We start from the raw sequence: 12,581 nt of genomic DNA, 5'->3' as shown, positions 1-12,581 counted from the left end.
GCGGGGAGAGCAAGGGAGACGGGGAAGACCGGTGGGGCGGGGGTGGCCAGGGGCCCGAAGATACCGCGGGACGTGTAGCCGGGCCGGGGGAACCGGGAGGATCTTGAAAATTGGGGTGACCTGGGGGACCGAGGGGACCGGAGGGACCGAAGGCGTGAGGGGGGCGAGGGGGGCCGGGTTGGGGCGGGGCCGGGCGGTGGCAGCGGGGCCTGTGATTCGAGGCGGCAGATTCGCCACCGTCATCGCGGCGCGACCCGGCCCGGCCCCGCCGTTCCCACGTGGCCTCCCCGCCCTGTCGCTGCGGCCGCCGCCGCCTTCCCCGTTCCCTCCGTCCTCGCTGCTGCCGGCCCCGCCCGGTGCCGCTGCCCGGCGGTGCCGTGGCGAAAGTGCGGTTGCTAAGGGCGGCGCGGCGCTTTACCCAGCGGCCGCCCCGCGCCAGGCGCCGCCGCAGCTCCATTGTTGGGGCCGGCCCGGGCCCGCCGCCGCCGCCGCCGCCGCCGCCGCCCATGGAGCCGCCCGCTCGCTGAGCGCGGCCCCGCGCCGGGGAGCGCCGCCGCAGGGAAGGAGCGGGCAGCGGGGAGCCAGGGCAGGGCGGCCGGGGCCCGGGGAGGGGGCGGGGGGCCCGGCCCGGCCCGGCCTCGGCCCCCCGCGGCCCCGCCATGGGCGTAGACTTCGACGTGAAGACCTTCTGCCACAACCTGCGGGCCACCAAGCCGCCCTACGAGTGCCCGGTGGGCACCTGCCGCAAGATCTACAAGAGCTACAGCGGGATCGAGTACCACCTGTACCACTATGACCACGACAACCCGCCCCTGCCCCAGCACACCCCCCTGCGCAAGCACAAGAAGAAGGGGCGCCAGGCCCGCGCCGCCAACAAGCAGTCGCCCAGCCCCTCCGAGACCTCCCAGTCTCCCGGCCGAGAGGTGATGACCTACGCCCAGGCTCAGCGCATGGTGGAGGTGGACCTGCATGGCCGCGTCCACCGCATCAGCATCTTCGATAATCTCGACGTGGTGTCCGAGGACGAGGATGTTCCCGAGGAGGTGCCCGAGAATGGGAGCAATAAGGAGAACACGGAGACGCAGAGCGTCCCGCCCAAATCTGGGAAGCACAAGAACAAGGAGAAGCGCAAGGACTCCAACCACCATCACCACAACGCCTCGGCCAGCACTACCCCCAAGCTGCCCGAGGTGGTGTACCGAGAGCTGGAGCAGGACACCCCTGATGCCCCGCCTCGTCCCACTTCGTACTACAGGTATTGTCCGTGGCTGGGTGCAAGGAGACTCCTAGGCTCATGCCCTGGGTTTGGAGGCGGAATTAGCCCCACTGTCTTCAAGTGGCATGCCCGTGGCTCCTGGAAATGGCCTCTGTCTGCCTCTCCCAGGTCTCACAGAACTGGCTGTTCCATGGCTTCAGGCTCCTGGGGCTCTGCTTGGTGTCACATCACAGTTCTGAGGGGTCTGTGCATCTACAGAGCGCTCAGTTGCTGCTTAGGTCATTGCCAGCAGTTTGATTGCTGCACTCTTTCCATGCTGGAACAGCACCCAAAAATCAAAACAAAACCCAAATGTGTCTTTTTGCCTCTCATTCTCTCTTTGGAGGTATGCTGAGATATTTTCAGAGCCCTTCAGCACCAAGGTGTACCTGTAGGATCTGTCTCTGTGTGGGCATACTTCTTAATTGTTTTCTTACAGTACTTTGTGAGTGATTTGGTGGATGCACTGGCCCCAGTAATACCTCAGGCAGGAGTTAACTGAGTCTCCTAACCAGTATTAATGAAACATGGTGCCTCCATGCATGATTATCATGTCTTGGTTGTGAGCACTGGCACTTGCTGGGTGGCCCATGCAGGCCCCCTGCTTGCACTGATGAGTCTCCAAGGCCTGACCTTGCTCCTTGGACCAGTGTTGTTTTGTCTCCAGGCTGCTGTTGTTCCGCTGTGCTAGTCAGGGTGCAGCAGCACCTCCCACTTCTGCACATTCCTGCCTTGTCCCTGTTTCTTTATTTTGACTTACGGCTCAGCTGAAGCTTTTGAACATTCCCTCAGTCACAGAAAAATCCTGGAGTTGGGGCTCAGCAGCTCCAACCATGTCAAACATGCCCTTACTTTCCCATGCTGTGTCTTCCAGGTACATTGAGAAGTCGGCAGAGGAGCTGGATGAGGAGGTGGAGTACGACATGGATGAGGAGGATTACATCTGGCTGGACATCATGAACGAGAGGCGGAAGAACGAAGGTGTGAGTCCTATTCCGCAGGAGATCTTTGAGTACCTGATGGACCGGCTAGAGAAGGAGTCCTACTTCGAGAGCCACAACAAGGGGGACCCAAACGCCTTGGTGGATGAGGATGCCGTCTGCTGCATCTGCAATGACGGGGAGTGTCAGAACAGCAACGTCATCCTCTTCTGCGACATGTGCAACCTGGCTGTGCACCAGGAGTGCTATGGGGTGCCCTACATCCCCGAGGGACAGTGGCTCTGCAGACGGTGCCTGCAGTCACCCTCGCGCGCTGTGGACTGCGCCCTCTGCCCAAACAAGGGGGGGGCCTTCAAGCAGACGGACGATGGGCGCTGGGCACACGTGGTCTGTGCCCTCTGGATCCCGGAGGTGTGCTTTGCCAACACCGTCTTCCTGGAGCCCATCGACAGCATCGAGCACATCCCGCCCGCACGCTGGAAGCTGACCTGTTACATTTGCAAGCAGCGTGGCTCTGGGGCTTGCATCCAGTGTCACAAAGCCAATTGCTACACTGCCTTCCATGTCACCTGTGCCCAGCAGGCCGGGCTGTACATGAAGATGGAGCCCGTCAGGGAGACGGGTGCCAATGGTACCTCCTTCAGTGTGCGCAAAACTGCCTACTGCGACATCCACACACCGCCAGGTTCTGTGCGCAGGCTTCCCGCCCTCTCTCACAGTGAGGGGGAAGAGGAAGATGAGGAGGAAGAGGAGGAGGGGAAGGGCTGGAGTTCTGAGAAAGTCAAAAAAGCAAAGGCCAAGTCTAGGATCAAGATGAAGAAAGCGCGGAAGATCTTGGCGGAGAAACGAGCTGCAGCGCCTGTGGTTTCTGTGCCCTGCATCCCACCCCACAGGTATGACCTGCCACCCTCCCTGGACTGGGGAGAAATTTCTCCTTTCCTCCGTGCTTTGTGTCCTGCTTTCCATGTGGGCATTATCCTGTTCCCCTCCTTAGCTTTTTGCACAGGTACTTCTCACTTTGTTGCTGCAGAGGGCTGTGGTAGTTTCCTCTGGGAGTCCTACAGAGAGGCAGGGCCATGCACTGCCCGCAAAGGTGTCTGGGCCCTTGGCAGGGCAGGAAATAGCTGCTGTTAGTTTAACAGTAGAGAATGAACTTGGCCGGATGCATCAAGAAGCAGCTGGAGGTTCCCAGCACTCCTTTCCTGTTGTGCTGACCTCAGGCACTGGAGTAAATGAGGCAGGGAGGAGGGAACTGCTCTCCTTTCTGCTGAGGTCTGTTTTCTCCTGAGTCTGTGTCAGGCAAAAGACAGAAGTGTGGGAGTGATTCAGGCCTGGGAAACGGGCTAATCCCGGGGTTATTTTGCCTCTGGAGCAGAGAGGTCTGGGGTCGGGATCCCTGTGCTCTGCTGAGCAGAGCTCATCCATCCCAGCAGCCACGTACTCCTTGCTGGGCTTCCTCAGTGCTCTCTGCCAGGCACAGCAGCAGCTGCTCCTTCTCAGCGCTGTCTGTTGGAGCAGGGCCGGGCAGCCACGGGTGCTGAAAGCTGTCTGTGAGGAGGGGTGGCTGGAGAGCACCAGGACTCCTGCCTGCCAAGGAACACCACGGTCCTGAGTCTGACTCCCCAGTATGAGGCCTCGTGAGGGGTTGTGTTTCTGTCACATTGCAAACCTGTGGTTTCATAGGAAGGTGCAAACACTCTGTAGTTACAGTTGCAACTGCTTTGTGCCTTGCTCTTGTTAGCTTGTTGGGCTGGCGTGCAAATCCCAAAACAAGGGCACCTAAGAGCCTTGCCAGAATTTGTCAGTGTAGTTTATAACTCTGGATGTCCTCAGCAGCATGTAAAAGCACATAAGGGCATCCTAGGATGTTTTTGGATCTCATTGTCACCCTGCAGCAGGCGACACCCAGTTGGGCACAGGTTGGGCATGGAAGCATTTGCCTTTGTGGTGGTCAGCCACAGTCCTGAGCTGCTGAGCTCTCCTTCTTCCTGTGGCAGGAGCTGTGCTGGGGCTGTGACCATAGAGCGCTATCAAGACCCTCAGACTCTCAAGACTTATCTCCTGTGCACTTGGATAGGAGCACATGGAAGCCATGGGCTATGCTCTCTAGGCAGCATTCTGGTGACTTGGGGAGGCGTGTCTGCCACAAGGCTGCTGGCTTTTTACCATGGCCTGTTTGTGTCCCAAACTTATGTTTTAGCTCACTCAGGACTTGCTCCATAGCAAGAGCCTCTTATGTATGGACATGTTGGCAGGCAGGTTGTAGGGTCTTGCTGCTATTGCGTTCACAGCAAAACCTACACTGAGCTAGAAGGTGTTAACCTCTCCCCAAGCCTTTGTGTTGGGATTAATTATTCTTCAGAGGCTGTTGCCAGAATGCCACATGTCTTCCTGTGGGAGCTGTGCTTGGCCAGTGATGGCATATGAGGCTGCTGTCCCCAGTCTCTTCAGCTGAGGCTGATGCAGGTTGGGTCATTCCTTGGGAAAAGCTGTCCCTGGGAGGTGTGGAGATGCTGAGGGTTCATCCCTTTGTCTCTCTACTAGCAGGGCATCTCTGTCCAACTCTGCTGAATGAGGCTGTCCCAGCCCCTCCAGACTACCTGCTGTTGCAGGAAGTAAGCGATCCCTTTTGTGGAGTTCTGGGCTGTTCAGGATAGTCTTGGATGGGACGTCTGTTGTACTCATGCCTCCTGCTCCCTCCTCATGCTTTGCCAGGGTTTGAGTTTCTCTGGTAACATTTGGCCAGACTCCCCCGTCACAGCAAGTGGCCCTCAGCCAGGTAAATAATGGTTTTGGGGTAGTAGCACCGTAACACTCATGGTCTCAGGGACCATGGGAACTGTTAAAGGTCCAGCCCCCAGTGTGGCTGTCTTGCACCCCAGCCTGCCCCAGGCTTTGCCCAAAAGTTGACAGGAAGTAGAAAGGAAAAGTGTGTTATGGAGAGGCAAGGCTGCACATTTCCTGGCATCCTCTGTTGTGCCTATGCTGTGTGACTTGGTGTTACAGAAAGTCCTACCACAGAAAAGGATGTTCTCTGCCTGAGGAGCTTTCTCAGCTGTGCTTGGATGGCCTTGCTGCTACATGTCCCTAGCCAGGGCTTCTCCTGCAGCAGCCAGGCTTGTCTCATTGATGGGCTCTGTGGTTCTTCTCCTTTCCTCAGGCTCAGTAAGATTACAAACCGTTTAACCATCCAGAGGAAGAGCCAGTTCATGCAGAGGCTCCATAGCTACTGGACTCTGAAGAGACAGTCCCGCAATGGTGTCCCCCTGCTCCGCCGCCTTCAGACACACTTGCAGTCACAGAGAAACTGCGACCAGGTAAGGGCTGACTTGTTGGGGGGCTGCAGGGAACCCTGGCTGTGTGCATGCTTCCTGCGCCTTTGGAGCTGTGGGCTTGGAGCCTTTGCTGCATGCAGTGCCTGCAGGTGCAGAATGGGGGTCAGGGGTAGGAGCTTTCAGATGAGGAAAGGGCAGCCCCAGCTGCTGCTTTTGCTGCTTCACCTTCTCCTCCACTCTCAGTGTTCAGAGAATTGCCAGGCAGTGACGCCACTGGCAGCCTGCCACATGAAGGGAATCCTGCCCTCTCAAGCTGCCACGCTGAAGGTATTTCCTTTCTTGTGCCTGCATTTAGCCAGCAGTGATGGCAAACCTGTCAGAAATGGCTCTAGTATGAGGCCGCTGTGCCAGGCAGTGTTGAGAGAGATGGCCAGGGATCTCCAGAAACAGTCTGGACCAAACCAAGGCCTCGCTTCTAGTTTCTGATACTGCTTCAGGAGTGCTCCTTCTGGGTGTTGCTTCCAGCCCACAGTCAGCACTTCACGCATGTGAAATCTGGTGCCAGAGAGGAAGATTTTTCTTCCGGCTCCCCATCTGAGCTGTAAATCTTTCTTTCTGAGCCCTTTGATGACTGTCACTGGACAGGGGTTTCTCCTACCTTTGTCTGCTCTTATTATTTTTGCTGGAGAAGAGCTGAGGCTGCTTCTGCTCAGTTTTGGCTGTGGCAGGATAAAAGCTGTACTTTTTTTGGTGCTCCAGAAATGAAAGCAACTAGAGCTGTGTTCCCTTTTTGAGCTGTTGCACTTCGTCAGAGCTGTGAGCAGCAGCACAGACCTCTTGGGCAGCTGCAGGCAGTCAGTCAGTCATGTTAGGAAGAGTATTTCCAGAGCCTCAGAATGTGCATCTCCTGACATCCTAAGGGCTTGATGACCAAGGGGCAGGTATTTAGCTCTTGCCAGAGGTGAGACTGAATCACCTGCCTAGGTTACAAGAAAGGAGCTGTGACCTTTGCTGCACCAGCAGGTCAGGCATGGTGGTTCCCTTTGCCAGGGAAGAGCCCCAGCACACAGACAGGAAGGTGGAGATGGGAGCACATCTTCTATCAGCTCATGGTCTCTGATGTTCCCACAGAGAGACACTGAGGATAAGAACTGGGCCCTGAAGGAACAGCTGAAGTCATGGCAGCGCCTGCGCCATGACCTTGAGCGTGCGCGCTTGCTGGTGGAGCTGATACGCAAGCGGGAGAAACTCAAGAGAGAGACGGTAACGATTGCCCCTCCTTGGGGAGCTGCTGGGGTGGGCATCAGCAGGGGCTCCTTAGAGTGCTGTAGGTGTGCCGGGGTCCCCTCGGCTGTGCTGCGCTCTGCTCCGATGGCTCCGAGCAAAGGTGGCTGCTCTGCAAGGCACAGGTGGGACGCACAGGTGCTAGAGCCGGTGTTACACCTCTGCTCCCCAGAAACGGGGCTGAGGGGTGGTCCCTACCCCTCAGCAAGGAGAGGAGAGGGGTTGCTGTCCTGCAGGGCTGCACTGCTGCTCCCTGGGGACAGTCCCCACTGCCTGGCTGGGGCCTGGGGCTCAGCCCCGCTCTGTTCCTTTATTTCAGATCAAAGTGCAGCAGGTGGCACTGGAAATGCAGCTGACCCCCTTCCTCATCCTCCTCCGCAAGACGCTTGAGCAGCTGCAGGAGAAAGACACGGGCAACATCTTCAGTGAGCCGGTCCCTCTGTCTGAGGTAACAGAAATCTACGAAGTAAGAACCCCCTCCCCAGATTTCTACTTCACTCAAACTTGTCCCTTGCTCGTGCCAAGGGCTGCCCAGGGTGTGTTCTGGTCCAGAAGAATCCTGAGCAGCCTGGTGCTGGCTCATGCCAGCACCACTTGCTCACCAGAGGGGGTGTGCAGCAGTGCCCCTCCTGTGTGAGCCAAATGCAGAACACAGCTGAGCTGGTGACAGCTGGGGCACAGCACTTGGCTCTTCCTCTGTGTGTGTTACTGGTGACACCCTAGGGTCTGTTGGGGATTCCTACTGGGAAAGACAAAGTGCCAGCCCTTAGCAGTCGGCATGCTCTTACCTGTCCTCTTGTGAAGGCCTCTGCTAGGTGACTGAGCACAGCACAGAGATGGGTTTGACTCTTAGACTGTCACTGCTGCAGGCAGGGGAGACAATTCCTGAGACTGTCTCTGAGTCCCTGCCTGGGAGCATGGCAAAAGTCCACATGGTCTCTGCAAGGTTCTGGCAGCATGGAGGCATCTCAGCAGATGGGGAGGAAGGGTGCACCATCTCACCTGCCACCTGGACAGCTCTGTTTTATCTTTCTGCACTCACCTTCACCCCTGGGGCTGCACTTGCAGCTCCCTCTCCAGGGAATAACATGTAGCATACTGGATCCCAGCTGCCTGCAGGCAGGAGTTGAGGACAGGATGCTGGCATGTGTGCTGGAGCTGTAAAAATGCTTCGGAGTGCATATCCGCTCTAACAGGTTGAGCACAGCACATGGGCTTCCTAGTCCGGAGGCGTTGCTGTTCCTCAAGCTGCAAAAGCAGACGGCATTCCCCGATGTGCATTTGGGCAGAGCACAGGGAGTGATACCTGATTCCTCTAACAACTGTTTTCTTGGAGCAGGTACTGCTAACTGTGGCTCCTGGGCTCTTAACCCTAGCTCTTTCCTTATGCAGGTCCCAGACTACCTGGATCACATCAAGAAGCCAATGGATTTTCAGACAATGAAACAAAAGCTAGAAGCCTATCGCTATCTGAATTTCGATGACTTTGAGGAGGATTTCAACCTGATTATTAACAACTGTTTGAAATACAATGCCAAAGACACGATCTTCTACCGGGCAGCCATCCGTCTGCGGGAGCAGGGAGGTGCCGTGCTCCGGCAGGCTCGCCGGCAGGCAGAGAAGATGGGCATTGACTTTGAGACAGGCATGCACTTCCCCCACTGTGTAACAGTAGAAGAGGCTCAGATCCAAGACATTGAGGATGGTGGGTACTCCTTCCCTGTCCTGGGTTACAAGGGTTACTCAGAGGTAAAGCCTGGGCAGAGTCAAGGCACCCAAGAGTCTGAGCTGCCTCCTCTGGGAGGTTAAGTCAAGTGCTGGGCTGTGTGTCCCCACTCCCTGGAGACCTGGTGGTTTTGCTAGCCAGGTACTTATCAGCGCCATTAGGTTGGTTCTAGGCAGTGGTTTGTCTGTGTGTCCTTTCTTTTGTGTTTCATCCTTGTTCCAGACAATGGGAACCCCAGTATTCTCCACACTGCTGATCAGCCTGCTTTCCCCAGTAGTTCCAACTGGCTGAGTTCCCACAGGGCTCCTTCTCTTGTTCTTTTAGGATAACTTCCCTAAAGGGTGCACAGGTGTTTGGTGCCATGCCAGCTCCTTCTCCCCTGCAGGGAACCTGGATTGCCTCATGCCCTTTCAAGTAGAGGAGCTCCACTGAGTTCCCGATTTCTTTCATCCATCTGCTTTGTTTCCCCAGAAGATGTGCGGCTGCTGCTCTCAGAGAATCAGAAGCACCTGCCATTGGAGGAGCAGCTAAAGATCCTGCTGGAGAGGCTGGACGAGGTCAACGCTGGCAAGCAGAGCATAGGACGGTCCCGCCGGGCCAAGATGATCAAGAAGGAGATCACAGTCCTACGGCGGAAGCTCGCTCACCCGCGGGACCTGGGCCGGGACGGGCTGGAGCGGCACAGCTCCTCTGCCAGGGGAGTCCTACAGTCCCACAACCCCTGTGAGAAGGACCTGCAGACAGACAGTGCTGCAGAGGAGAGCAGCAGCCAGGAGACTGGCAAAGGTAATACTGCCAGAGCTGCCAGTCTGAGGAGCCATGGAGAGCTGCCTCTGGACAGGCCTCTCTGGGGAGAAGCTGCCCTGGCAGGGGCCTCCTCAGGCAGGAGGACTGTGTGGGCAGCTGCCCACACACACCTCGCTCTTCAACTCGTCCATGGGAATGAGGCAGGTGGCCTCTTGTGAGACAGTACCTTATCCTGCATCCCCCTGTGGGGACTCCTCCTTTCCTGTAGTGCCTCCCTTAGGAGCAGGTGCTGAGTATGATGTCTGTGCCTTCCCAGGCATGCTCACTGGATAGCCTGTAGTGAGCTGTGCCAGCCAAGCAGGGGGGATTGGATGAAGGAGGCCACGTCCTGTGTCTGGAACAGCCACAGCCTGGTGTGTGTTTGCCCCTGGGGAGGTTGGCAGGTTGCTGGTGTTCACAGCTGTGGTCAGCAGTCACCTGGTGAATTCTCTGTCAGTTGAGGAACTGGATGCTGTTCCAGAGACTGACAGTTCCAGCTGTGTGATGTGGGGCATGAGGTGGATTGTTTCCTTCTGATAGGACCTACCAGCCTGGTCTCTAGGGGCATTATCGAGCAGGCTGCCTTTGGTCTCCCTTCCTGCCGGAGGGCATGGGAGGGAGTTGCAGCAGCAGTGACTGCTGAGCTCCAAGTGCTCTCCCAGGGCTGAGAGTCAAACAGGCCAGCTGCCAGCTCCCTGGATGAAGATGCTGAGCTGGGCTCTGTGGAGAGCACAGCAAAAGATCCAGGCAGAGCTACCATGTGTTATTGAGCATCCCAGTCCTGTCCCCTAATCACTGGGAAAGGCAGCTTCTTCCTAGAGTGAGGGAGGATCTTCTGAGATAATGTTCCCCAGAAACAAAGCAGTTTCGTGATACCACTGCTATGCAGTCCCTGCCATCAGTGCTGCAGCTGCCACCTTCTCCCTCTTCCAGGTCTGGGTCCCAATTCTTCTTCTACCCCAGCACATGAAGTTGGCAGGAGGACCTCTGTGCTCTTCTCCAAGAAGAACCCTAAAACTGCAGGCCCTCCAAAACGTCCAGGACGTCCCCCAAAGAATCGAGACAGCCAGATCCCTCCTGGGCATGGGAGCAGCCCCATTGGGCCCCCACAGCTACCAATAATGGGGTCCTCCCAGCGGCAGAGGAAGCGAGGGCGAAGCCCGCGTCCCAGCTCCAGCTCAGACAGTGACAGTGACAAATCCACGGAAGATGCTACCATGGGTGAGTGAGTGCAGCTGGACAGCTGTGGTCCCACGTACTGGCAGCACGTGGCAGGCTCTGGTGCAGTGGTAATGCTCTTTGTTGGGATGTTTTTCAGACCTGCCAGCCAACGGTTTCAGCAGTGGGAACCAGCCCGTGAAGAAGAGCTTCCTGGTGTACCGCAATGACTGCAATCTTCCCCGGAGCAGCTCCGACTCGGAGTCCAGCAGCAGCAGCAGCAGCAGCGCTGCCTCAGACCGCACCAGGTACTGCCCTCTGCTGACAGCAGAGCTGCCCAGGGTGGCAGTGGGCAGCTCTCAGCCTTGAGTTTCTGGACAATTACCCCATCTGGTGGTCCCCATCTTGTTCGCCCTGCAGCTCAGCTGCTAATCCCTAGAAGTCTGTGGGGTTTGTGCCTTTTTTAAGGTAAAACCTAAAGGTGTGAGTGTGCTGCAAAGGGCTAGTAGGAAGCATGAAGTAGGGAATTCCCTATTGGCACAGCGGCTGCTGTGTCATTGGCCCTTCCAGCAGCCAACACCAGCAGCTTCCTGCCTGCACCTCTGATTTGGATGAGGGCACATCTTCTGGTCCTCCCAGGTGGAACTGGGTGAGGGTCTGGCTTGCACCCTGGCAGAAGCACCATCCCACCTTTCTGCCTGGTACCCCTGCCAAGTCCTTCCCAGTGCCAAGGCCGGAGTTGGAGGTCACAAGCCCTGGTGTCCCACCATCCTGGCCTTCTGGAAGACAGTTTCTGGAAGCTTAACATGACTCCTACTGATAGCTCTGCTCCCTGTCTCCGCAGCACAACGCCCTCCAAGCAGGGCAGAGGGAAACCCTCCTTCTCTCGAGTGAACTTCCCAGAGGACAGCAGTGAGGACACATCAGGGACAGAGAACGAGTCCTACTCCGTGGGCACGGGACGAGGTGTGGGGCACGGCAGTAAGTACTGTGGCTGCACAGCTGTGTGCCTGGCTGGCACCATCACGTGGGGGGACGCAGCTGACTCCCTTCTCCTCCTGTACAGTGGTGCGTAAGGGCATGGGGCGAGGCGCAGGGTGGCTGTCTGAGGATGAGGATTCTTCCCTGGATGCCCTGGACCTGGTGTGGGCTAAGTGCCGGGGTTACCCCTCCTACCCGGCGTTGGTGAGTATCGCCTGTTATCGGGGCCTCCGAAATCCATGTCCCCCTCTCTGCAGACTGGTTCTTGGGGTCCCCGTTCTCCTCTCAGCCCTCCACTGCTCGTTTTGCAGATCATTGACCCCAAGATGCCGCGGGAAGGCATGTTCCACCATGGGGTCCCCATCCCCGTGCCCCCCTTGGAGGTGCTGAAGCTGGGGGAGCAGATGACTCAGGAAGCACGCGAGCACCTCTACCTTGTTCTCTTCTTCGACAACAAGCGCACTTGGTAAGGCCAGGGCACCGAGGGCTTTGCGGGGGGGCTCCCCAGAGACGATTGTAACCCTCAAACGAGGTGGCCCCCCGTTCTCCACAGGCAGTGGTTGCCCCGGACGAAGCTGGTGCCTCTGGGGGTGAACCAGGACCTGGACAAAGAGAAGATGCTGGAGGGCCGCAAGTCCAACATCCGCAAGTCGGTGCAGATCGCCTACCACCGCGCCATGCAGCACCGCAACAAGGTGCAGGGCGAGCAGAGCAGCGACTCCAGTGAGAGCGACTGAGCCGGTGCCGCCGGCCGCTCCCCTGCCAAATCTCAGGGCAAACGGGGCTCGGTGACCCCCACCCCGTGCAGCTGGCCTGCACCCACGGGGGGCCGGGGGACCGGGAGGGGTGGGGCCGGTCCCCCGTGGCCCCCCCCCACTCTCCCATTCCCGGTGCCCGCTCCCCCCAGCCCGCCGCTCCCCGGGATGCTGTTCTGGCCGCCGCCGTGCTCCAGGGCGGCCCCCCGCGCCCCGCACCCCCGTGCTGCCCCCCCACCCCTGGGCCCAGCCCCTGGCCGGCCCCGCGCTCGGACGTTGTTTGTATTTATTTTGAAGGAAGAAAAAAAAAATCTATTGATTCTTAGAAAATAAACCTCCACTGCGGAGCCGCGGCCGCTGCGGGCAGAGAGGGACCGGGAGCCGGGCGGGCGTGCGCGGCGGTGCCGGCCCCGCTTCCGG

General features: G+C 57.9%; 1 protein-coding gene across 5 annotated transcripts; it reads left to right on the top strand.

Moving 5' to 3' along the window:
* The first annotated feature begins 565 nt into the window (after positions 1-565).
* Positions 566-12,516, top strand: BRPF1 (bromodomain and PHD finger containing 1). 5 transcript variants are annotated; one of them, XM_053953941.1, is made up of 13 exons: positions 566-1,255; positions 2,130-3,089; positions 5,357-5,513; positions 6,603-6,734; positions 7,075-7,221; positions 8,148-8,460; positions 8,953-9,267; positions 10,201-10,488; positions 10,586-10,733; positions 11,270-11,391; positions 11,492-11,610; positions 11,718-11,872; positions 11,960-12,516. In XM_053953941.1, the coding sequence occupies exons 1-13, from the start codon at positions 660-662 to the stop codon at positions 12,141-12,143; spliced, it is 3,636 nt and encodes a 1,211-aa protein (XP_053809916.1). In that variant the 5' UTR covers positions 566-659; the 3' UTR covers positions 12,144-12,516. The 5 variants fall into 5 exon arrangements, with proteins under 5 accessions (XP_053809916.1, XP_053809919.1, XP_053809918.1 ...); XM_053953944.1 differs by having other exon boundaries at positions 567-1,255; positions 7,075-7,203; positions 8,956-9,267; positions 11,270-11,406; XM_053953943.1 differs by having other exon boundaries at positions 567-1,255; positions 7,075-7,203; positions 11,270-11,406.
* The last annotated feature ends 65 nt before the right edge of the window (positions 12,517-12,581 follow it).

This window comes from Vidua chalybeata, chromosome 12 (genome assembly GCF_026979565.1).
Source record: "Vidua chalybeata isolate OUT-0048 chromosome 12, bVidCha1 merged haplotype, whole genome shotgun sequence".
NCBI lineage: Eukaryota > Metazoa > Chordata > Aves > Passeriformes > Viduidae > Vidua > Vidua chalybeata.
This window is presented reverse-complemented; position numbering and strand designations above follow the sequence as displayed.